At 32.4% G+C, this 23791-nt stretch overlaps 5 protein-coding genes across 5 annotated transcripts in view; 3 read left to right on the top strand and 2 right to left on the bottom strand.

Annotated features, from left to right (window-relative positions):
- LOC119832497 overlaps positions 1–1503 on the top strand; it is a 2838-nt gene extending 1335 nt beyond the window's left edge. The window contains exon 2 of the mRNA XM_038356160.1: positions 488–1503. Within this exon, the coding sequence (XP_038212088.1) occupies positions 488–1086 (599 nt within the window). The 3' untranslated portion in view covers positions 1087–1503. The remainder of the gene's footprint in view (positions 1–487) is intronic.
- A 107-nt stretch (positions 1504–1610) lies between these two features.
- Positions 1611–3736, bottom strand: LOC119832574 (zinc finger CCCH domain-containing protein 10-like). The gene has a single exon (XM_038356243.1). It carries the CDS (start codon positions 3408–3410, stop codon positions 1917–1919), a length of 1494 nt encoding a protein of 497 aa, XP_038212171.1. The 5' UTR covers positions 3411–3736; the 3' UTR covers positions 1611–1916.
- A 1025-nt stretch (positions 3737–4761) lies between these two features.
- LOC119832315 (ATP-dependent (S)-NAD(P)H-hydrate dehydratase-like) lies at positions 4762–6626 on the top strand. Its single transcript, XM_038355977.1, has 2 exons — positions 4762–5151; positions 5493–6626. Exons 1-2 carry the CDS (start codon positions 4900–4902, stop codon positions 6219–6221), a joined length of 981 nt encoding a protein of 326 aa, XP_038211905.1. The 5' UTR covers positions 4762–4899; the 3' UTR covers positions 6222–6626.
- A 241-nt stretch (positions 6627–6867) lies between these two features.
- Positions 6868–9788, top strand: LOC119832316. Its single transcript, XM_038355978.1, has 6 exons — positions 6868–7438; positions 7537–7830; positions 8615–8720; positions 8831–8946; positions 9094–9155; positions 9620–9788. The coding sequence occupies exons 1-6, from the start codon at positions 7253–7255 to the stop codon at positions 9693–9695; spliced, it is 840 nt and encodes a 279-aa protein (XP_038211906.1). The 5' UTR covers positions 6868–7252; the 3' UTR covers positions 9696–9788.
- A 1389-nt stretch (positions 9789–11177) lies between these two features.
- Positions 11178–23777, bottom strand: LOC119832201. The gene is made up of 4 exons (XM_038355828.1): positions 23262–23777; positions 15929–16051; positions 14521–14707; positions 11178–12561 (listed from the first exon to the last, which is right to left on the bottom strand). The coding sequence occupies exons 1-4, from the start codon at positions 23434–23436 to the stop codon at positions 12504–12506; spliced, it is 543 nt and encodes a 180-aa protein (XP_038211756.1). The 5' UTR covers positions 23437–23777; the 3' UTR covers positions 11178–12503.
- Between the last annotated feature and the right edge of the window lie 14 nt (positions 23778–23791).

The following is a 23791-nucleotide window of genomic DNA, read 5'->3' as shown; positions in this document are numbered from 1 at the left end:
TACTCATTTTGATATTCGAATTGTGTCTGTTATGTGAATGCAAGTTTTATCACGATACGTGTAGTGGAACGTACCCTGCGTTTCACTACGGCTAGAGTAGTTTAGGCCTACATACTTATATTTAATTAATTAATGTAATTTAAGTAAAAGTAAAAATAAAAATCAATATTCTTAACTGAGGATGTGAGGTCAATCCTTTTCTTATTAAAAGACTACCTACTGACTAAGTTAAAATAATAAAGACGGTATTTATGTACCAAATGATTAGCGATGAAAACTAAATATTCAAAACAATAAATTTGTATTTAAATTTTGAGCCGGACGTGTATTTGACTATACTCCTGAAAATATAAATTTATATTGTATCCACGTTCAATTCCTATACAGCGTACATGCCAAAATGAAAACTGCAAATCTCCTACTGTATATTGTATGCATATTTCCTTTAAACTTAAAAAAATCAATACCTATAATTCTTAATCCACAGGTCTCCCGGAGGGTCTCAGCTATTCAGTTGCAATAGATAAAAGAAATACGAAAGTTTATATTGGAACAGGGAAAGGAATATATGCGTATAATTACGATTCAGAAGATACGAGTTTAGTTTCGTCGCCAGAAATTAAATCAAATATGCTATTTTTAGACAAAGATGGTAACAAGTATATAACGGACAGCCCCGATGGGGTTGAACAATTGTATTTACTATCTGGTGATAGAAAAATTCCGTTTAAATCTCTTGAAGCTTTGAATGAAGTGGCAGTGGATGACAACAATAACTTTTACTTTATTAGGGAGGAAAAGCTATACGTTCTAAAATCCAATCTCTCTCATCCAGTTTTCGTAGGTAATGTAACATATGATGGCTTTGCCCAAATATCATTCCATAAACATACTGTTTATGTTGCCAGTGAAACATTAACATATCTGCACGAAAATGATACAGGTTCACTAAAGAGAGTAAAAAATATACCGGGAAATATTACTGCTATAGCATTTGATTATTCAAATAATTTCGTACTGGGTACTCGCGGGAAGATTTTGAAATACGAAAACAAAAATAACGAATGCTATCATAGAAAAAATTAAGAATCGGAATGAAAATATTCTCACAGATAATTTTAATACGATTACAAAATGAATTAGGCAAATAACTTATCTCATTAAACATATCCAGAACAATTATAGGTACACATTTAATCTTCACACATAAGTCTGATAGACTTATGTACTATGTAGCTTACAGAGCTATTGTTACAACAATATTGTTAACAGTAAGAGGGTAATATTTAAGAGTTTAAATCATCAATACACACTAAATTTAATACTTGACAGTATAACCATAGTATCGCAATCAAGAATCATTTTAACAATTAATATAGTTTAAGTATACCATAGCATACATTAATGTAACCAAAATAAAACTTTCTTTCTCATAACATTGAAGTTTCTAAAGTTGAGAATGGAAATGCATGTGAGTAGAATTGATATAATTTAATATCAACCAAGAAAAGGACACAAAATCAATTGTTAAAATTTAATTTTGTTTTATTTTATGTGCTCAACATGCAATCCAATAAACTTTAACATTTTTCATAATAAAAATACTGCTTAAATTCATTGTCCATCTTTATTTTCCCTTAATCTCACTTCACTACCAACTATAGTCATTGAAATTTTTGGTAATAATAGGATTACATTTTTTAAAAATCAACTTAGATTAAAAGTTTTTTTTTATATAATAAACACAACATATACTATCACATACAGCTCACCCAGATTGTTTCTTGTCCCTATCTCAGCAGTCTTCAAAACATAAAATCAAAATGTTTAGATTAAATCCTGCACCAGCAATCACAAATATGCCAATTGTTTTTTATTTTTTCACTTAACTTTTCACTAAACTGTAGCCCACATAATCAGTGAGGCAATATACTCTGTGAAATAATTGGGAATGTGATGGGCTGCGCTTGTGAATTTGGCAGGGCCAAAGGCTGACTAGTACTGGAGATTGTAATTTGTTGTGTAGATGTTTGATGTACCAACTGTTGAGTTGATGCAAGTTGTTGTGCTGATTGTTGTGCTGCTAACTGTTGGGCCGATTGCTGAGCAACAATCTGTTGAGCCGATTGCTGAGCCGCAGCTGCGAGTTGTTGAGCTGACTGTTGTGCTGCCAGGTGCTGTGCAGATTGCTGTGCCAAATGCTGGGCAGATTGTTGTGCAACATGCTGGGCAGATTGCTGTGCTGCAGCTAAATGTTGCACTGATTGCTGGGCAAATTGTGATGCTTGGTGTTGAGGCAGTTGAGACTGCAGGGCAGATGTCTGAACCAAATGTTGCACAGCTGTTTGTGGAGCATTGCTCATTAATTGTTGGGCAGGTGGAGCAAGTGTGAGCTGTGCTGGTGTAACAGCAACTACAGTTTGCCCTCCACCCATCAATGTACCAGAATCACTGACTTGCATTAGTTGTTGAGCTCCTGCACTTGTCACTATTAGAGCTCCAGAATTGCCCATCAATTGTTGAGTTGTGCTTACAGTGAGTATTTGAGGAGCAGGGGTTAAAAGTTGTGCCTGTGAGGCAGCAGGGGCTAATGTCAGGTTGGGTGTCGCCGCTGCTGGCATTAGTGTTGGAAGAGCCCCAGCAAGACTTACAACTGGTGTTACACTCACAGTTGCAAGGGACACAGGTGCTGATGTTCCATGTCTTGAAGTGATCACACATGGCTGATCCGTTCTTACTGAAGCTGTCTGCTCTAACAAAAACTCATTCATAGAGGTCAATTGAATATTTTTCTCTGTCAAATCTGTCACTTTCTTAAGCAACACACTGATATTATCATGCAATAATTTTACCCTATGATCTAAAACTTCACAATTTGAGCAAGTATTTGCTGTGGCTTGTATCACTTGATTATTAATTCCAGACTCTTCATAAGTATATCTTCTTAATTTTGCCTCAGGAGGTGATACATCATCTCTTATTGAAGGCCGGTCAAATATTGGTGGTGGTGGATTTCGAATGGAAAGGTTTTCATTTGTCAGATCTACATGCATAAACTTACATTCTCTATTAGAACAATTTCCATGTCTGTATGCTTGACAAATTGGCATTGCCATATGTGGCCGAGGAAATTTGCCGGAACGGTAAAAACGTTCTTCTTCTTCAAGTGTACTATGAATAAATTTGCAATTTGGTCTGAAGCAACCTTTATTTTGAAAATCGTGGCAAAACCTGAACAGTTCCTTTAAATATAATTTCGGTGGTATCTCATGAATATATCTGCAGTTTTCGCGATTACAACATCCTTTTATGTAATCTTTACAAAAATTACTAGCAGAAGGGATTAAATTACCCGATTCGTCCAGGACATTTATTGTACCGTCTGTCACAACAGACACGTTTCCAACCATTGTTTTTATGTTAAATAATTCATTTATATTAAAACCCTACTATTTTTCAATTATGAATATAATATTCATTTATTGACGAATTCATAATAATCATCATAAAGGTAAACAGTATAAATATATCGCATTGATGCTCATTTTAATACATTTACTCCTGTAATGTTGTACATGTAACGTTTAACTGCTAAACTGTGATAAATAACACTATCAGATGTAATAAACTTGAATTTTTCTATGTAAAATTGTTGGTCTACCCATGGCTTTTGCTTCACAAAATAATGTACGATTCACAGACCAAGTAAAGGTATACAATTGTCAAACCATAAATCTGTTGACACCTGTCACTTGACACAACAAAGAAGTCCATGGACCGTAGACAAATAATGTTAAATAATGTTGCCAGTATTATTTAATTAAAATACTCTTAGACTTATTGAAAATAGACATGAAGAAGGTTGTAGATGCTTTGGATGGACGCTTTTTATCTATTTTTCGCAAAAGGCTTGAAAAGTAAAAATAAGTATGATATTATTCAATTAAGTATAAAGGTTTTCTATTAGCCACTTCTTAAACAGCCTCAGCAGTTCAGTTGGTAATGATGGTGTAGTGTAGTAAGTATTTCAATGCAATCCCCCTTCAGTGTATCAGAGTCCATAATTTTTCTATAGGGTTTCAGACACAGCGATAAAGGAGAAATTACAGATACTTTGTTTTACAATATGTCCGACCCGTCAATTAACTAGTTCTCAATCTGTGGTTCATTCCTGTAACAGAGTAGGTACCTTTTTTAAGATAATCTAATGTTCTAATATTTGATCTATTTGAATAATATAAAGCTGAATAGTTTGTTCGTTTATTTGAGCATGCTAATCTCGGGAACTAATGAGCCGATTCACAAATTCTTGATCCTTGGAGACTATTTACATATATTATGACGATATAGATTTCTTGCAAGAAACATAAATAGATTCTTAGAAGTTTATTTACCCAGAAAAAAGCGGTTGTTGTCAATATTCTAGTTGTCAGCAGTTTTACTTTCTTATAAATAGGGAAATTGCATGTATTTTTTTCATTTCACATGTTTTTTCCTAAGAAACTTCCCTGAGTACAATATTCATTCGTTACTAGCCTATAGAACACTGAAGGGTCGCGTGTGATCCAATATATATGATATTTGAAAGTCTTCCCTTTTTATTTTTAGTACCTATAGATTGTCCAACTAAACTTCACTTTATATCTGCTCATAGTTATTTTCCTTATCTCTGCTAGAAAATTATTAAAGTTAATTTCCTTACGATTCAGATAAGAACTTTATATAAATGGCAACTAGGTATACATATCGCCGCAGACCTACCTATAAAAGAAAAAAGATGACCTCAATGTTAACCTTTACATTATTATTACTTATTCTTTGACTTTTCATTCATTTTACTACATAGAGATATCGAAGTTAGAGTGAATAAAAAAAACTTAAAAACACAAAACACAAAAAATGTTGTTTAAACAAAGTTTAATTGGTGTGATATTAGTCTGTATGAATAAACTTAATTCAGTTAGTTTGTTAAAAGTAGAACAATGTTCGAAAACGGATACGTTAAATGAAGAAACTTTACAAATTTTAAGCAGATCTATTATTCCTGAATTGGAGGGTAAGCACAAAGGCGAAGCTGGCAAAATAGCGGTTATAGGTGGTTCATCTGAATATACTGGAGCACCTTATTTTTCAGCAATTACAGCTTTGAAGGTAAAACTAATGGAAATAAAATACAATGCTTTTACATATTATGTGCTATGAATATTTTGATACGTTTTATTGTAGATTAATTCTCATCATAAGCCTATATTTCTGTTCCTATTCCCACAGGAAAATTATTTTATTATAAATAGCCTACTGCTTTCTTACATATCTATATTTAGTCTATAGACTTCATTACTTTAATGTTGAATATTTATTTCGTTACCCGAGTTACAAATATGATATGAATAAATTGATTGGAAATGAATATAAATTTGTTTCTGTTATAGAATTTGATATATTTACCTAATATTTTATTAAATTCAGTGTGGTAATAAAATCTTTTATAGGTTGGTGCTGATTTAGTATATGTAATAACTACAAAGGAAGCAGCACCTGTTATAAAATCCTATAGTCCAGATCTTATTGTTATTCCGTATCCCTTGGATTCCAATCTTATTGAGATACTGAAGCGAATGCATGTAATAATCATTGGACCAGGGCTTGGAAGGGATCCTGATGTAATGGACAGATTTTATTCAATCATAGACATGTGCAGAAACTTGAAGAAACCTTTAGTTATAGATGCTGATGGCTTGTATGCAGTATACAAAAATATAACAGTAATTAAAGATTACCCAAGTCCTGGAATTATTATGACACCGAATTTTATTGAAGCGCAAAGGATAAAGAACGCTATTCCTTCGGAACATATACCCTGGTATAGTTATTGGGGAGATTTTGTAACAGTTTTGCTGAAGGGGGAAATGGATCAGTATAAATCAGGAAATGCATCGTTTGATTGGACCATAACGAAAGGTGGTTCTGGTCGACGTGCTGGGGGACAGGGAGATATATTATCTGGAGCACTGGGGACATTTTTTAATTGGGCTCTAAAATCTAATATTTGTGACGACAAAAATTCGACGATGCTCATTCAAAGCATATCAACATACGCAGCTGCAAAGTTTACTAGAGAATGCAATTTTAAAGCATATGAAAAGCATGGCCGTAGTATGTTAGCTTCAGATATGTTACAAGAAATTCATTCTGTATTTGAATCCACATTTTTAGAATAATTTTAATATATGAAATTGGGGAAAAATTAGATGCAATTTATAATATTGTCGCGTTCATTTATGTGATAAGAAATAATTTACAAAAGAATTAAAAATAAATATTTACAATGTAAAAAGATTTCCATTTCATTACTTTTGCTTGCTTGATGGCTAGTATATAGGAGAAAAGTAACTAAGTGCTTAGTGCTTGTCACTGAGCAACAAGTCGATCAATACTTGACCGCGAAGTTGTCGCTTGCTGGCCACTGACCAGCCGGCCTAGCATGCGCGCCAGCCGTCACGACATAGTTCTCCCGACCCGACACTCGTTTTAGAGTGTTTTGAATTTTGATCGTTTATTTCTATTTCTCTATCGTCCACAACATGGCGGCAGATACTCCTCGACGTCTCATGTCAAAAGTAGAGTACAGTTGAAATCATTTTGTCTACAAAACCTAACATGGAGGCAAAAATATACAGAGTTTAGACGCTTCATAAGGAAAAAAAGCAATCAATAACAATAATGACTTTACAACTAATTTAAGACATTTAAAACACAAAAATTTTATAAAATTATGTAGAATACTAAAAATAAAATTTTTCGAGTGAATATTGAACAAAAAATTGTTGGTTTTATTTAAAATTTCCAACACATCCAGGGTGCCGACTGCCGAGTTGCCCTGTTTAGAATATCAAGGTGGCAACACTGCACTTTTGTTTCAGTCTAGTATTATTGTGATTTTATATCGTTTTCTTCGCATGTTCTTTTTCTAAAATTTGTTAATTAGTTTTGCAAAGTAGTTAAATACTTTTTATCATGAAAGATTTAATGTTTAAAAAATGTAGAGTTTTTCAGATGAATCATGTGGAATTGAGCTAACTTTTTTTATTGCCAATGCTTTGTAGTTGAAATAATAAAGTGAGGGTCCGGGGTTGATATTATATTCTCTCTATAGATAGTATGTTATCAACGTCTCTGTGTAACATATAGGTATTATTAAATTAGAATGCCGCCTGAATATTATTTGTGATACAATTATATTCTGCTAAAAATGATAAAACAATCCGTTGCACCCCGAAGTGTGCATCCGTATCAAACAACAGTGTTACCACGCAGTGAACAGCAATTTGCGACGGCTTCACGGCTTCGAGCAAAGTATCCGTGGATAGAAGATGTTAACACACCAGTTTATCAAGCTACTAGTACTGACGCCTCTACGCCTGAACATCAGTATCACGTGAGTGGCAGCTGATCGTGATAATCATCGATAATTAAACCGCAAAATATCGATGTGGTGATAAGTGCATAATTAACATTTTAATATATATATTTTAGGTTCCTCAATATTATGTAAAAGAAAATGGTCCACCATCACCTGTGTACCATGCTCCATATGGCACTGGCACATGGAGAAATTACAATAGAGGAGAGAAAGCGATGCCCAACACATATACTTTCCCGTCATGTGCTTCTGCATTTTCTTTACCATTATGTGATGTAGAGCCCAGTCAGAGGATGGAGCGATTGCAAGTACCATCAGTACAATCAGTTAGCCCTGAGGTCCCAATTATTGGAGCATGTGGTGGGCATTGCCCTGGATTTGAATATGTTTGCTATTATATATTACAGGTTTGTAGGATTTTTTTTAAATTACTGCTAATAAACATAATCTGTATCTGCATAGTAAAATATCCTTTGTCCATTGATAAGGATTCATATTAAATATGTTTTACACTTCATTGATACTTAATATTGTACAAACTTGTTTTTAAATCTGTATTTAAAATTACTTTCTTACCGATGTAAGTCTAGTTGATTAATACTGAATATCCATAATAACATATTCAAAAAATAAATAAAAAAACCTTTACCCCCAGAAATAGGATATGGACATATAAAGCAAATCTTTATAATAAATACTTAGTTTTGATAGGTATAGAAAGCAGTGGTGGCTCAGTGGTGAGAACTCGGACTTCAAAAATCGATAAGTCGGGGTTCGAGACAGAGCGAGCGTGCAGGAAATAAATTGATTTTTCAATTTATCTGCACATGTGGATAACATCAACACTGCTTAAAACGGTGAAGGAAAACATCGTGACGAAACCGGCATGTCCAAGAATCAAAAGTTCGACGACATGTGATATCTGCCAACCCGCACTTGGCCAGCGTGGTGGATTATGGCCTAAACCCTCATAGGAGGCCTGTGTCCCAGCAGTGGGAACGTGTGTGCTGATGATGATGATGATGATGATGATGATGATGATGATGATTGGTATAGTCTTGCTATGTTCCAGACAAATAATTGTCTCCCCTTGGTTTTAACCTTCATAACTAAGTACTAATAAATAAATAAATAAAAAATACTTAAAAATAATCACATGGAGGCTCTTTAAAATTGTCCTTTGGATTACAGGTTATCTTTGTGGTTGGCATTTTAACTGGAATCTCATTATGCATAGCTGGTATAGTATTAAGAAAAACAAATAGAAATGGTGATCTTGGAGTTTTGGTATATATTGGTAAGAATTCTTTTTATTACTTTTGTCAGGAAAGGAGATTCAATGTATAAAATTATTGCAAAGTAAATGTGAAAATTGTGTAAAAGTCAAATGTTTTGGTGAAATTTTAGGTTGTCTTTCCTCATGTGTTTGTGGAGTTTTACTGGGAGTCCAATGTTGTGTCCGCCGAGAAATTAGACAGCGCAAGTTGAGAGCCAATACACACATTCCCATGCAGCCAATTCAGGTATAACAACAAATAAAAAATAATTATATCTATTTTATCTTTTAATTCTTTTGGAAGTTGTGTACATAATCAGAACAAAAAGAGAACTTTTTCCTAAATGAAAATAAAGCCATCTTGTCTTTTCTAAAATTGTTTTTTACATTACAGGAGTTTCCTGTAACTACCCACCCACTAATACCGTCCACATTACCTCGTAGTCAAATATATAGGTATGTATTGACAAAAAATTATATGTTACTAACTGTTCGCTCTGACTCTGCATGACTTTTTTTTTTCAATGTTTGTTTTCTTTGATTTCATTTTGTGGTTTTTCTTGGTTTATAAATTTATTCTACATAGAATTTTTCCTTACAATTGACCCTAACTATCTGTACTATAAATTTACAGAGTATAACTTTGGTCAAATTTTTGTTGATTCCATTCCTCGTTGAGACAAGCGAATTTTCCGATATCTTTAAATGCAGTTAGAAAACTAAAGAAAGTTTAGGATATTTCTTTAAGTAAAAATTTCCATCTACAGTAGTAGAGTATTTTGCCTTTTTTTTTTTGAGTGAGCTATATTTAATTTTTTTTTTCTGCTTTCTATAGTCTTAACACCGAGACTGTATGCAATAGGTAAGATAAGTTAGGACTGTACATTTCATTTATTCTTTATACATTTATATGCTTTTAGGCCCACAACAACTAACTTGTCTCAAGAAGACGAAATACTCGGAGTTCCCTGGTGGCGCCGTACTAACAGAGACTGATTAGTTTTAAGATATACTCATCTTGTATGATTATTATTTGTATTGTAATAATGATTTTTTCAATTAAATAAATGATGAAAATGATATTTAGATGTTGTTTTTGTAAATTATTTTTGGAATAACCTACGATTACAACTCTCAGCTAATACCTTCTAGCTCTATTGAATTGGACTTCGAAGCAGTTTTGAATCGTTATAACATAGTTATACACTATACCGCCGGTTTGGAAAGCAGTTTCTATAGAGAAGCACCGTCAAAAAACTGTAGTTTTGTTGCTAAAGTAGTCTACATTACAAAACTACACTAAGCCTATGATTATAGAGTATAATTTATATCGCTTATAACCATGAAAATTGATTTAGCCACAATGACGAAAACAACATAAATAATGCATACCTAAACACTTTTTAACACGGTTTTCAATCGACCAAAAAAGGTGAAGGTTATTACTCAAAACTTTTGACAGGGTGTACGGAATTGGCGATTCTTTTTTTATTTGAAAACTGGTTCCCCCGGGTGGTCCCATGTAAATTTGGACTAGTACTGGCAATTTCAAGGGGATTAGGTTTTTGTTTGAAATACTTGTAGTAATGTAATGTTTGTAGGTTTGTAAGTAACCGACTCCTTAAGACTCGATTTTACCCATTTTTTTAGACCCAGATTTAATTCAAACTTTGTATACTTATCAAGGATAGATGACAATAGAAAGAAAAATCGTTTATTTCATTAATTACAAATATGAAAACAAAAAAAAAGAATAACAGAGTAAAATATAAGAGGAATAAAAAATATGAGCAGATAAAATAAGCACGGTTCTAGAAACAGGTTAACCAACTCCGCTAAAAACTGTACTGCAGTTGTACAAACAGCACTGGTTTTCAGTGTTACGTCGTTGCAAATAGAATTAATTACCTTTTAATCCCAAATATAAAAAAGACATTACAATAATGTCCCGAGGATTGATTAACGAGAGATCAACTTAAATTTTGTGGTGTTTAAATTTATATGGAAATTGAGTACTTACAAAAAAATATCTTTGAAATACAAAAAATAGTATAAAATACTGACCGCTATAATTGTTGTAATGTTTGTTTGATATTTAATAACCCAGTAATAGAGCTTTGTACAGTATGAAACGGAAGTTATGGGATCTGAATAATCAGTAATATCTTATCCTTTTCTATTGAATATATCGCCAATATTAATAATATATTATGTTTGACACTCGTCAATTACCTGTTTAAGTGAAGGTAACGAAAACAGCGGCATTCATTCAATAAAGTTTATTTAAAAGATTGGGATTGAAAATTTAAGTACACAATTAAATAATACAGTATATATAATAAAATCATACAATGTGTACTTTAACTACTTAAGTACACTATAAGATACCACTACTATTTTGCACCATACACATATAATTTATAAATTGTAGGTGGTTTTCTAATACACAAATTTTAAATAAGAGTTACAATGGTTGTAATAAATTCTTTATCAACTTTGTGATGTAATTAATTAATTGCACATTTCTATATTGCGATAACGAATTTGAAGAGAGCTATTATAATATCAATAAAAAATTAAATAATAAATGCTTATGATTACAGTTTACATACATAACACAACCACTCCATTCACTACCTAGTTAAAATAAGCATTTTTGCGAATTTTACGAATTTGATGTTATATTACGTGTAAATTAATTTATAACAAAAGTTAAGGATCTAAATCTAAAAGGACGGGCATTTATACGAAAATATAACAAATTGCTGCCAAATATTATTTTTACTCGTAAAGCAAAGTAACAACATTTTTAAAAATAAAAATGGTAAATGAAATTGCATCAAACTTTTGATGCGTAGGGATATGCGTCATTCTTAATGATAAGACTGATTTAGGTATAGAATATGCAAAATTAAAAAATAATTTATGAAGCGCCAGCACTTGATAAGTTTTAACAAGTTAAATTGTGAATTTATTGTATATGTAACGGTTCAGCGATACAAGAAGCGAGAAAATATTCAGATTACATATTACGTTAATTCCTACCTTCCTTAACTTCTCCTAATGTCTTACCTTATTCTACTTAAACACGATACAAGTGTAGGAAAATAACGTACGCCGATGAATTTGACTACAGTAAATACAGTTATTAAATACTCACACATAAACATGTAATACTTTTTACCAAGAATATTCGTTACAATGTCCATTTTAAATAGTGACCTCAAAGTTTTTTTTTACAATTATTTCTTAACATCTAGACAAGAAATGCTTTAATATTAATAATAAGGAAAAACATTTTATCTTATCTAAATATCTGGACGATAATTTGGCCACATGTCTTCGATCACGAATACTATCTTAACATGTATCAAGTGTTATGAAATGAAACATGGGATAATTCTAAAACATACAGGGAAAAGGTGTATATAAAAAAGAAAATATAAAATAAAAGTATAAAACATAATCTTTTATAATAAATGTAAACATATTTTTCACTTTGTACCAGAGAATGCATTTAAACCATCAATGTTATAAATAAATAGAGGTTTCATGCTTTTTTGAACACCTGTGACGTAACCTAACAACGTAAAATTCTTTATCAAACACAATATAATAGACATAAATCATTGATCTTAAAAATAATTTCAGGGAAATTAGTTTTATTTGGAAATATCTTTATGGGATTATGCTATCGATATAAAAATTTTCGAACGCATACTTAATCGTCACAATAAAAATAAGTCTTAATAGAAGAGGGGGGAACATAAACAGTGCTTGTTTTATTCAAACAAGCTCAGTGATTTATGCCACTGATGGTCTTCCATCCAACATTTTATCACTCTCTTCGGCGCTGCTCAAACTGAAAAGAAAACAAATGATGTCATTACAATGATTACAAATTCTTGTTCTGCTACAAAAATCTAGTTAAGGTTAACATTAACTGGGTTTTTATGTGATCTCATGATAGCGATAAAAACATTAAACAGAAATATTGTTTAATATAATTGATAAAATTTTATAAACGGAGAATAATAAGAATAGAAACAGAAAGCCATGATACATTAATTAAATATTTTGCCCAATATAAAGATCTTACATACAATCAGGGCTTCTCACACACTTCTCACTGAATATGGAGTTAGAATACACGATAGCATTGAAAATTTTCCTTATTATCACCAGTTGTTAAACGTAATAATAATGTAATTTGCAGGATATGGCTACTGAACATAAATAAAATTTATTAGGCTTCTATAAAAAGTGTTATAACTGTTGCTAACTATTAGATAATAATTTCTTTATATTCGTGGATTCGATTTCGATCATAAGACGTACTAATTTAATCTATTATCACGGAGCATTAACAGTATAAACTAATGGAGTAAACGTTTTTTCATTAGAAAATGTACATATTAAATATTACGTAAATCATTTCAAGCGCGACAAGAAATTACAGACACGTTTTCCCTCTAAACAATTTATACTCATTAGAACGAGGTCAAAGTAGTAGTAGTACTATGTATTTATAGTATTTATTTAATATATTTAAAGTAAACAGAAGTAACTACACCTTTGAAACAACAAATAAGACGTTCAAAACAAACGTCCATGATCAATTGATACTAAGAACTCGAGCACATACGCTAATAACTTACTAATGCAGTAGCGGGTATTGAATATCGTACACGTGATAATAATTACTCAATACTCTAGGTATCGAATTTCGTTAGCAAATAGCTCATTCAGTATGCTATTCGATAGCATCATAGTATCCCTTCCGTATATTTGTTTTGCAATTTAACTCTGCCCGCAACCCACAATGTTATTCAAATTTTTAGATAACGATCTACCAGAACCATTATTTTATTAAAAAATATAATTTAATGTACCGATTTGAATATTACAAAAACATACGAAATAAAAATGTCTTTATTTGTTTCAAAAAATGTTACATAATATAGTACAATTTGGCGATGAACTATCAAAAATATAGCTTAAAATTTGTGGGAGTTTAAGAAAGCAACATGTTTTTGATTTCAGTATTTCCACAAAGCTTAAAGGTATTATAAAATAGGAGAGAGTATTATAAAAACATGGGCGACGACTTTCACTCGAAGTCGCGGGCGTTGCAATGAAACAACAAAATATTAAGCCACCTAATTTTAAGCCCACGTCCATTGTATGTAGATAGGTGATTTCAAAAGGGATTTGATCTATAGAGTTTTGAGCAGAACAAAAAAGAACGTTAACCTAAGTTATAAATTAGAATAAAGCAAAATAAATCTACGCCTTCATTAACATATGTGTACCCGTGGATGAGTTAAGGTCTAAAATCATCGTCATAACTCTATTCAATTGATATTTAACAAACGCGCTACCGAGTCACTGCATCGGCATTATAAATAGTCGCAGATGTTTTAACCTTTAAAGGAAACAACGACGGTGACGGAATTTAGAATAATGCCTTTTTAACATCTAAGAATAAAGAGTGAACAAGAAACATGATAGCTGCTCACATAGAACGTATAAGATATGTAGTCGCGTAAAAACCACAGGACTGTTGTTATTCATCATTATTATGGACTATATAACCTATGTAGAATTTAAATGCAAAATTTACATGACTGAAAAAACTACAGAATTTCATGCTGGCTCTTCTCTATTGAAACTGCTTTCCGAACCGGTGACAAACATTAAAAAAAATGTTAACACAATTCAAAACCGATTCTAAGAGAAGTCTAATTGGATAAATAAATGTTTGAGTTTGAGTTTATGTTGACTACTTGTCCTACGTCACAGTTGCATACGCAATACCTACCACTCCTTATTATCCATGAGGTTCCGCATCTCATCGTCAGGAGCTGGCGGTGCATCCCGCACGGGGGCGTACTGCGCCGCGACCAGGGGGTCAGTCGAAGGGTTGAGAGCCGTGAGAGCGGCCGCCCCACTCGTCGGAGCCTCCTTGCCGCCGCCCCAGCGAGCCGACCAGGCCCATCCACCTACGCCTGTAACAACCAGTTTAAAAACCATCAATCGCTTGAAAACCTAAGCTTTTACACCCAGAGAACCGGTTTTATGCACACCATGCTGCAATAATTTAAACCTAATCTCCTACGCGTTTAGAACCAGTTCTAAATGTGTCATACCCACTCATGGCGACCTACGCAAAGCTATTGCAATTTGCGCGGATATTAGATTTCTATAGTAAGAGTAACGTCATATGATGCTTAAAGGGAATATAAATATTGAGTTATTTTGATAAGGATCCCTTCTTTAACGGTTTACTTTGGCAAAATATTATGTTTGCATACATGAGAAATTAGAGAAACGTAGATAATAAGTATAATATATACTTTTATCTAACATTTTCTCTATATGTAATTTTCGAGTTTTTTTTTTAAACGACAAACAACTTCCTTTTGCATTACATTTATTTAAAAAGTTTTTAGACAGTAAACACTTGTGAAACGTTAAATTGACGTGACGAAACGTTAAAACGTTAAAAAATATTTTTGTAAATAAAGTTTGTACACTAACAGACCATTCCATTATTTCAGACAAATTTATAACTTATCGGCGGGCTCACGAACCCGTATTCGAGTGCTAGATTAACATCGACCTTCCGCCCATACATTTTCCACTTCCTTTGAGACAATATCGTGATCACAAAACACGTACTGCGTACGTTACAGATTTAACAATGAATAATATACTGCGTAGCGAACTGCTTTGTAAATACGGCGCGTTCAAATGGATCATTTAAAAATAGAATTTAAAGAATACCGGAACGATTACTGCGATAACTGGTTAATTTACTTTTAATAAGAGGGGAATGTAGAGAATGGGTTAACGACGCTAGATACCATGGGGCAAGGCATAGTGTAGGTACAATACATAACGACTATAATTTGAGAGCTATACACACGTGTACATAGTCATGACTTGGTTTCTTAATTATTAGAAAAAAATATACATTTGCATTACAAATGATCGAATAATATTATTTATATACATACATCACGTAGAAAGGTCAAGGCTCTAAGCGAGTAACATCACTCGTGTAAAAATGTCTTATTTACTAACCAAATATTGACGTTACAGATGAAATAAAAGAAGGGTAAAGTTCTTCCGTAGCTTTCGAAACACGGCTATCGAGGTTACATGGATGACGATAAACAGTGACGCACAAAGGCAAAAATGCGTCATATTGAATTTTATTTTGTTACCTGCAAACAACAATCCGATGCAAAGAATGACACCACCAGCAATGAGGGCACCAAGACCGTTATCTGTTTCTTGCGTTGGTGAATTGGAGTACTGCAAGCCACCAGCAATTAGAAGAGCTAGACCTGGAAAAACATTCTTGATTAATATTTAATTTCTTTCTATAAATTTTTAGCAGATGATTTTTTGTTTTGTATAATATATTTTTTGTATTAATATATATTGGGTTGAAAGTTTAGTTACAAAGTTAAACATAAGTTAAAAAAAGGGGTTCAGTTTGGTTTCAACTTTCAATACAAACCCAATGTGGGTTTGTACGCATAGTATATGTACGGAATGCATATATGATAGAAACATAAAATTTAAAAACCAATTCACCTTGGCGGTGTCCCAGTAAACCATGTATGTGGTGAATAATTCAATTTAAAATTCAATAGAATTGCAATCGTGCAACAGTATACCAGAAAACTTATGTTTGTGAAATTAAATACAAAAAAAAAAATCAATGCCCAATGCCCATACACATTTTATTTGTCAATACCGAGAAAGTGTATCTAGTCAATAATTGAAGCTTGATTTAGTTTCAATATAGATTAACGTTCTTATTCATACATATCGCCCATCGACGGTTTTTAACATAATATTATTCAAAAAGAAAAAATTTTAAACGCTTTTTATTTAAGATTTCGGACCACAAAAACTTGAATTTAAGCTTCTACTAATCTCCCCTTGTTTAGGGGACTATCACTATCAGATAAAATTGCATCCTCTGAGAAACACGACCAAAATGTAGATTTTCAACGGACTACCTGCTCACACAGAAGTTTTAAGCATATTTAAATTTCCTTAAAAAATAATAACCCTGCAGCCGCGTGTTGAATTGTTAAAGAGTTAACTGAAAGATATTACAAGTTACAAAAAATTACAGACAACAATGACCCAGTTGAAACGTTAAACCTCCCTATTATTTACACTGGCCATCGATTCACTGCCAGATTGACCCTCCTCCAACCAACACTCAAGGTTCACGTCGCATTCAATATTTATGACTACATAATCCATTTAGATTTTAAAAGTGTATTAAATAAAAGGGAATAGAAACTTATTGGATTAAATATAATAAAAAAACGTAATACTTAGTGTGATAGGTTTTTAAATATAAGTATAACAACTATTTGTACATTTCTTGAAGAATCATATTTTCATTGATGTATCAATATGTAATTTTATTTAAAATATCTTTATATAAATAAAATATATTAATAAAATCTTTCTATTAGAATGATTACTAATGTACTACAGGAACCTAAAATGTTGGCACATTTTAAAAAGATTCTACGTTAAACAACATAAAAGGGTCATAATGGAGTATGAAACTCGGAACCGAGGCCACAACTCCGTATTGCAGAGCTACTAAGTATGAATTATAGTTATTTTAAAACAGGAAGATATTATTATCATACGCCAGAACGGTTTGTTCATTTTAATACGATTGTTAATGAGGGTTTAATCATTTCCGCAATTAACGGAATTTCGTAGTAAGTATGACCAGTGTGAAGTTATATTTTACGATTGGAGCGACCTGAACCAAATATCATTAACCTTTTATTTTCATTAAACATAAGTGTATAAAGTTGGATGTCTGTAAAAACTGGTTGATATTTCATAGTTTATTTTGTACACTAAATACAGGCTACGACTCTTAGAACAATTTGTAAATTGGCACGATCACCAACCATTTTCATCTGTATTTAAAAGGCTAAACAAAAGCAATGCATTTGCTTTTAGATGGTGTGAACAAAAGAGTACCCTACACGTGTTTATGTTACGTGAGCGAAAATTTTAATGGGCAACTTCACTCAAAAAGGGGCTGCTGATATAAATTTTCCTTTAATACAGACCTATTAAAAGATGGGAATCGACTAACGGTTACGATAGCAATTAGCATACGATAGTACAATAAAGTACCAACAGTAGTCATAAAATATGGTGATGTCCGGTGGCGCTTGCTGGTCGGGTCGGTGAGTCATCTCGTGACCGCGGAGTCGATTATAGTATGTATGTACACACGTAACCGACTAGACTTGTATTGAGATACATTCACCTGCTTTGTGGTTTTTAGGTTGCGTAGAGATAAATATGTGATTCATAGTCGACATACTCAAGGAAAATCAATCGACTCCGTCATGTAACATAAATATGACGTCGATCGATTTTCCTTAAAATTGGAACTGATTACTTATGAAAACAAAATATCACCGATCGTTTATTTAATTCCTGTGTCCAGTTGATGTATAATACAATTACTGTCTTCACAAGGTCAAATCTTAAAAATATTTCTATTAATTTTACTTACTATATCCCTTACTTACTTGAAAACTAATACTGTACATACCTAAATAAAATTTAATAACTTACTTAATGGTCAACTTTTAATTATCGTAAACCGGGCCTTTTGCTACCCTATACAACATACTACGTACATATTGTTTATTTTCACATACATATGATCGAAAAGGACGCATTCGTGTATTAAATATTCTTTCTACTTGTGTAGGCCACAAAAGAACAAAGCAAATACGCACAGGTATAGTCTCAAAACATTTAAGGTTTATTATCGAAAGTACCTATCTTATTCGTGGGAGTACGGCAACAGCCCCAAACCATAAAATCTAAATAACATACATAATATATAATAATCGATCTATGAAAAAAAACTTGTAAATCCATATTCCATAACGACTGGTGTTACAACCAGGCAGTGTGCGAAGGTCGACAAACTCGTCCAAGTGCGGCGTCGTCACATTTCCGTAACGTACCTTTTACTTCCAAAGCGATCCTTGGACGAATATTTATTATTTATACAGTTACCATCATTTTGTAGCTTAATATCACCCAGTCACGAAAGCGTCGCTTTAAATGAAATCACCTAGAATTTCTTTCTTTGTAAACGAAATACTTACCCAGTACCCACTTTCTATTCGGTAACAACAAAAGTTCAAAAAACAACATTAAGTTAAATGGCGGAAATGTTTTTTTACGATAACGAATGTAACTAACGTAGAGGTCAAATTTGACGGGTGCTGTAAATAGATGCTATGTACGAAATATAATGCTGGAATCGAACTTTTTATAGCAGGCAGTTTAAGAAAAAGAAAAGACAACAAATATATCAATCTTAGATGTCGTCGTTTTAAATTCAACTGTTTTTAGTCTAAATAATTGTGCATTAATCAAAATGTTTTAAAATTACACCCGGTAACGCTACTCGTGGCTTGCTATACCTATGTAAATTTAAGCAGGGAAGTTATAACTTGTAGACAATCGCCCATTATGTATCGAAAGATCACGCAAAATAGTCCCTTGATGTCGATTTGTGGAAACATGCCCGTATTTGTAATTATTATAATGTATTAACAGAGTAGAAAACTTGAATCACTTTGAATTACCAAATGTTGCCTATATTTTACACATTGTGTCATTAGATTAATAACACGTTTGTGAGACTAATTTTATTTCACTAGTTAATTATTATATTAATCGTATTTTAACTATGTAGTTACAATAACTAGGGTTCATAGTAAAATTACATTGGATTGTTTTCAAATCTTTTTTGATTGAAATTGTAGATTTTGGTATATGTTTTGCATTAAAACAGTAATATAGTGCCTGTTTATAAGAAATCATATCAAGCTTAACTTAGTATAGATTATTGAAAATGTGAAAACAAATTATTGTTATGGGTTTCCTCAATACATATAAGTATATATAAAATTCTCGTGTCACAATGTTAGTCTCTATACTCCTCCGAAACGGCTTGACCGATTCCTCTGAAATTTGGTAAGCATATTGGGTAGGTCTGAGAATCGGCTAACATCTATTTTTCACACCCCTAAATGATAAGAGTAAGGCAGAACAGCGTTTGCCGGGTGCAGCTAGTATAAGTATATATATCTATATAACATGTATTCGTGGCCTATATAATTTATACAATAAATATAGGATTTAGTATTTGATTTCATATTATATATATCACCAAGGAGAAAAAAGGGTCAAAAATGTCAAACACCTCGCGTAATTAATGGACTTAGTTACGATCACTTTAATTATTCCAAATATTCATACTTCTGAAATACACTCATTTACAAGTTTCCGCTTCATTTACAACAGGTTTTACACATTTCGAACGTCATACGCAAAACCAGTTTTATTGTTAATCGAAAAGCTTGTTATCAAAATTAAAGGTGATCCGACAGTAATACTGCCCTGTTTAACTTGATATTTGATTTTGTGGTCAAATGTAACATAAACTTTGTTTAAACTTTAAATCTTAATTTTTAGTTTTATAGCATTACTTAAAATGCTCATAACTAATATTTCAAAATTAAAGAATAGAAAAAAAAAACGATCATGAGGCGGGTTTTCGTAAGTCTTCTGAACCAGCGTCTTTCGCCGTACCGTGGCGACGCCTGACCACTCGGCCACCCATGATGGAACTTATTTATTTATTAATAAAGAATTTCCAACAAAGAATACAGTTAATATTTTTGTAAAGCTTGCTACAAACATGGTTTTCTTTCCTTACTTAGGTGAATGACAACATTATAATTAAAGTGAATAAATTAAAAACAAAAAAGAATTACAAATACAAAAGTTTGGTGTGTTATATTAATTAAAATATTGAAATAAAATTATATGATAAAAATTGAAAATTAATTACCAGCTACAGACTTCAGAGTTAAAGATCTAAACTTCGCTATCCATTGACAAAAAATGGCTATGTCTGTCGTGATACTTGTGAATTTATTGTACTTGTGGGGAAGTCTTATTGCTGGTGAGTTTTTACCCAGGTTTGTTCGATAATAAGGGCCACTCAAAAGGCTACAGGCTTGTCAAGGGATTCTAGATGGTACATTTGATAGGAAATCTGTGAGGTAAAGATGGACAGAAGATTAGCTAAAGTGCAGCCGGATTTTGTTATGGTTTTCTACAGTTTTTCATTTGCTATGTATGTTATTGTTGAAAAAAAAAAACATACCCACTGGTGGTGCTATTTTGTTCATTCATAAACCCATAGATAGCACTCTCATAATTTTGATGATTACAACAACACCATATAATATGTAAAAATTTGGCTAGTAGTTTGGTTGTTCATGGTACCAAAGAAAAGGACATACATAAGCTTGAAAAACATTACCCTTCTTCTTTCACAGTTGAGTAATTAGCATTGGTTTCTAAGTGCAAGAATACAAGCTCTATCAAAATACACTTTAAGGCTATTAGCCTAGAAATTGTGAATGTTTATAGGACATTTAGGTCAGCTTGCATTATAAAGCTCAAGTACTTAGAACACTGATGACAGTCTATCTGATACAATAAGATATAAGATAAATTAAATTTACATAACATACACAGAATTCTGCTGTTACATCGTATACTTACTATTATAAAGAGGATATTTGACTTTTTTATTATGATAGTTGTTTAGAAAAAATATAATATAGTCTTAGAAAACTTCATTATTCCTGTTATTTTTTATGTTTGTCTTTGTCCAGGATTAATAAGGGCCAGTTGGGGAGGAGCAGCTAGTAATACATCTCACTAATATTCTAAACATACAAGTTTATAGGAATGTAATGATGTATGCTTGTTGTTGATTCACCTAATGTCTGAGATCAAATCTTTACAACAATGTCAGGCAATAACACGGCTAATACATATATATTTTCTTTATCTTGACACAATTTGAGTAAAATAGTATCTACCTGATATATAAGACTAGCTGTGCTGTTCCATTTGCAGACAAACCCATGGACATATGCAAGTATTTACTTAGCTTATGTGTAATTCTGATATATAAGATACAACCCAAGTATCATTAAAGTCTGTTCAGTGATTTTTTGCATGAAAGTAATTCATAGTACAAACATCCTCACCAACGGTCATGTTTATATAAGTAGAACTATGGCTATCAATAATCCTTTGTATCAAGTTTTCCTATAAACAAAATAATTCTTTAAATATGCAAAACAAAGTGAGTTATTGTAGTTCTTCAATGAAATATATTGTAACTAAATACCTAAATATATACCTTTCTCGATATCAGTACATTAGAATGTAAAAGGTTAGCTAACCACTTTGTGGTTTGGTGTAAATTCTATACCAAAGTGTTATTATGGGTAACTAACTATATATAATAAATGTATATAATGTTTTATAAGATCATAATCTTTTATACTATTATTTCTTGTATTGTAGTTCCATCTTAATTTTAATATATATAAATTATGTGTAACATTGTTTGTCTGTAATTAAATTGGCACATTTGTATTGTATCAATTATGACAAATTACTTCCCGGGCGGAGCCAGGGTGCAAGGATAGTATATTATATTTTACTATATCTTTCAAAACTAAATACAAATATGCTTTTATGCAACAACAAATTGATACTGCAACCATCATTGTATCAAACCAAAAAATACTGCCTTTAAAATTACAATTTAGGTACACATAATTAGAAGAATTACTGCTTTTTTGCAAGGAAACCCTACGATTTTATTTGCACTACCTACATCATTGTCATCAGCCCATATATGTTCCCACTGCTGGGACACAGGCCTCCTATGAGGGTTTAGGCCATAATCCACCACGCTGGCCAAGTGTGGGTTGGCAGATGTCACATGTCGTCACACTTTTGACTCTTGGACATGCTGGTTTCCTCACAATGTTTTTCTTCACCGTTTTAAGCAGTGGTGATGTTATTCACATGTGCAGATAAATTGAAAAATAAATGTTTTCCTGGATGCTCGCCCGGTCTCGAACCCTGACTTATCGATTTTGAAGTCCGAGGTTCTCACCACTGAGCCACCACTGCTTACATTTACATATACATAGTACGTACGTACACACACACACACACACACACACACACGCGCGCGCGAACACGTGCACCCAAACTCCCAACGCACCTGAGTTTATATATTTAGTATATTAGTATTAGTATAGATGTGGAGAATGTGATTTTATGTGTTTCTTTCCTCCTTATCTTTCATTCTTCTTCGTAATTTGGAATAAAACTGGTTAAGGGCGTATTTTATACTTATAATTTATAATTAATGATAAATATTTAACATAAATTTAAGTATTGTTAATTTGAAAAAAGCAGTTTTGTAGTAACAAAGGTAACCTCCCGATGAAAAACCTAAGTACTTACGAACTTAATTCTAATGTGTTTTGAGTTGTTTTATTTTTCTAATGGGAAATATCGGACGACAAAGATTCGTTGCAAATTCGATTTTATTTTATAATTTTTATAAAATAGCTTTGCACTCACCGATAATAAAGAGAGTGCTTCCCAGTAGACATAACGCCAGCCTTATACAGAGAGCCCTGTTCAGGCTACTTGTCACTCTTCGTGAGAAGTAGCTGATTGGGCAATTCCATCGCTGATCTGTTGGTTGCTGTTCATAGGTTACAGTGGTAGGTTGGTATACGGCACTCGTCGGCATTGTGTAGGATTTATCAACAAAATTTATGAAGAACTCTTCACATTAAGAGACACATCACAGAATTACAGAAATTGTATTCAAAATAAAATAAATGACGTATTCAAAGTAATTTTTTCAACACGAATGAACACTTGTTACTAAAACGGGTTTTCTTGAAATGGCGCTACTGACGATAAACTGAGGCGCTAAGGTAATCTAAACAACAATATTGTGTAAATTAAATTGTATTTTGTGATTTATCCGTTACTCAATGTTTACGCGTTGGTTACAGTGCGCTCGATCGCCGATGCGCATCAATGTCGAATGTCGAATGGTTATTCGCGTTTGACGTTTCCTTTACTTCACAGTTCACAAG

The sequence above is a fragment of the Zerene cesonia genome, chromosome 15 (genome assembly GCF_012273895.1).
Source record: "Zerene cesonia ecotype Mississippi chromosome 15, Zerene_cesonia_1.1, whole genome shotgun sequence".
Lineage (NCBI taxonomy): Eukaryota > Metazoa > Arthropoda > Insecta > Lepidoptera > Pieridae > Zerene > Zerene cesonia.
This window is presented reverse-complemented; position numbering and strand designations above follow the sequence as displayed.

Coding starts and splice junctions, on each gene's coding strand:
- LOC119832574 (XM_038356243.1), bottom strand. CDS start 3,410: ATGGTTGGAAACGTGTCTGTTGTGACAGACGGTACAATAAATGTCCTG.
- LOC119832315 (XM_038355977.1), top strand. CDS start 4,900: ATGTTGTTTAAACAAAGTTTAATTGGTGTGATATTAGTCTGTATGAAT. Junction 5,152..5,492: donor CAGCAATTACAGCTTTGAAG/GTAAAACTAATG, acceptor AATCTTTTATAG/GTTGGTGCTGATTTAGTATA.
- LOC119832316 (XM_038355978.1), top strand. CDS start 7,253: ATGATAAAACAATCCGTTGCACCCCGAAGTGTGCATCCGTATCAAACA. Junction 8,721..8,830: donor TGGAGTTTTGGTATATATTG/GTAAGAATTCTT, acceptor GTGAAATTTTAG/GTTGTCTTTCCTCATGTGTT. Junction 9,156..9,619: donor CCTCGTAGTCAAATATATAG/GTATGTATTGAC, acceptor ATATGCTTTTAG/GCCCACAACAACTAACTTGT.
- LOC119832201 (XM_038355828.1), bottom strand. CDS start 23,436: ATGCCGACGAGTGCCGTATACCAACCTACCACTGTAACCTATGAACAG. Junction 16,052..23,261: donor AAGCACTCTCTTTATTATCG/GTGAGTGCAAAG, acceptor ATGTTTTTCCAG/GTCTAGCTCTTCTAATTGCT. Junction 12,562..14,520: donor CTCATGGATAATAAGGAGTG/GTAGGTATTGCG, acceptor TTTTCTTTTCAG/TTTGAGCAGCGCCGAAGAGA.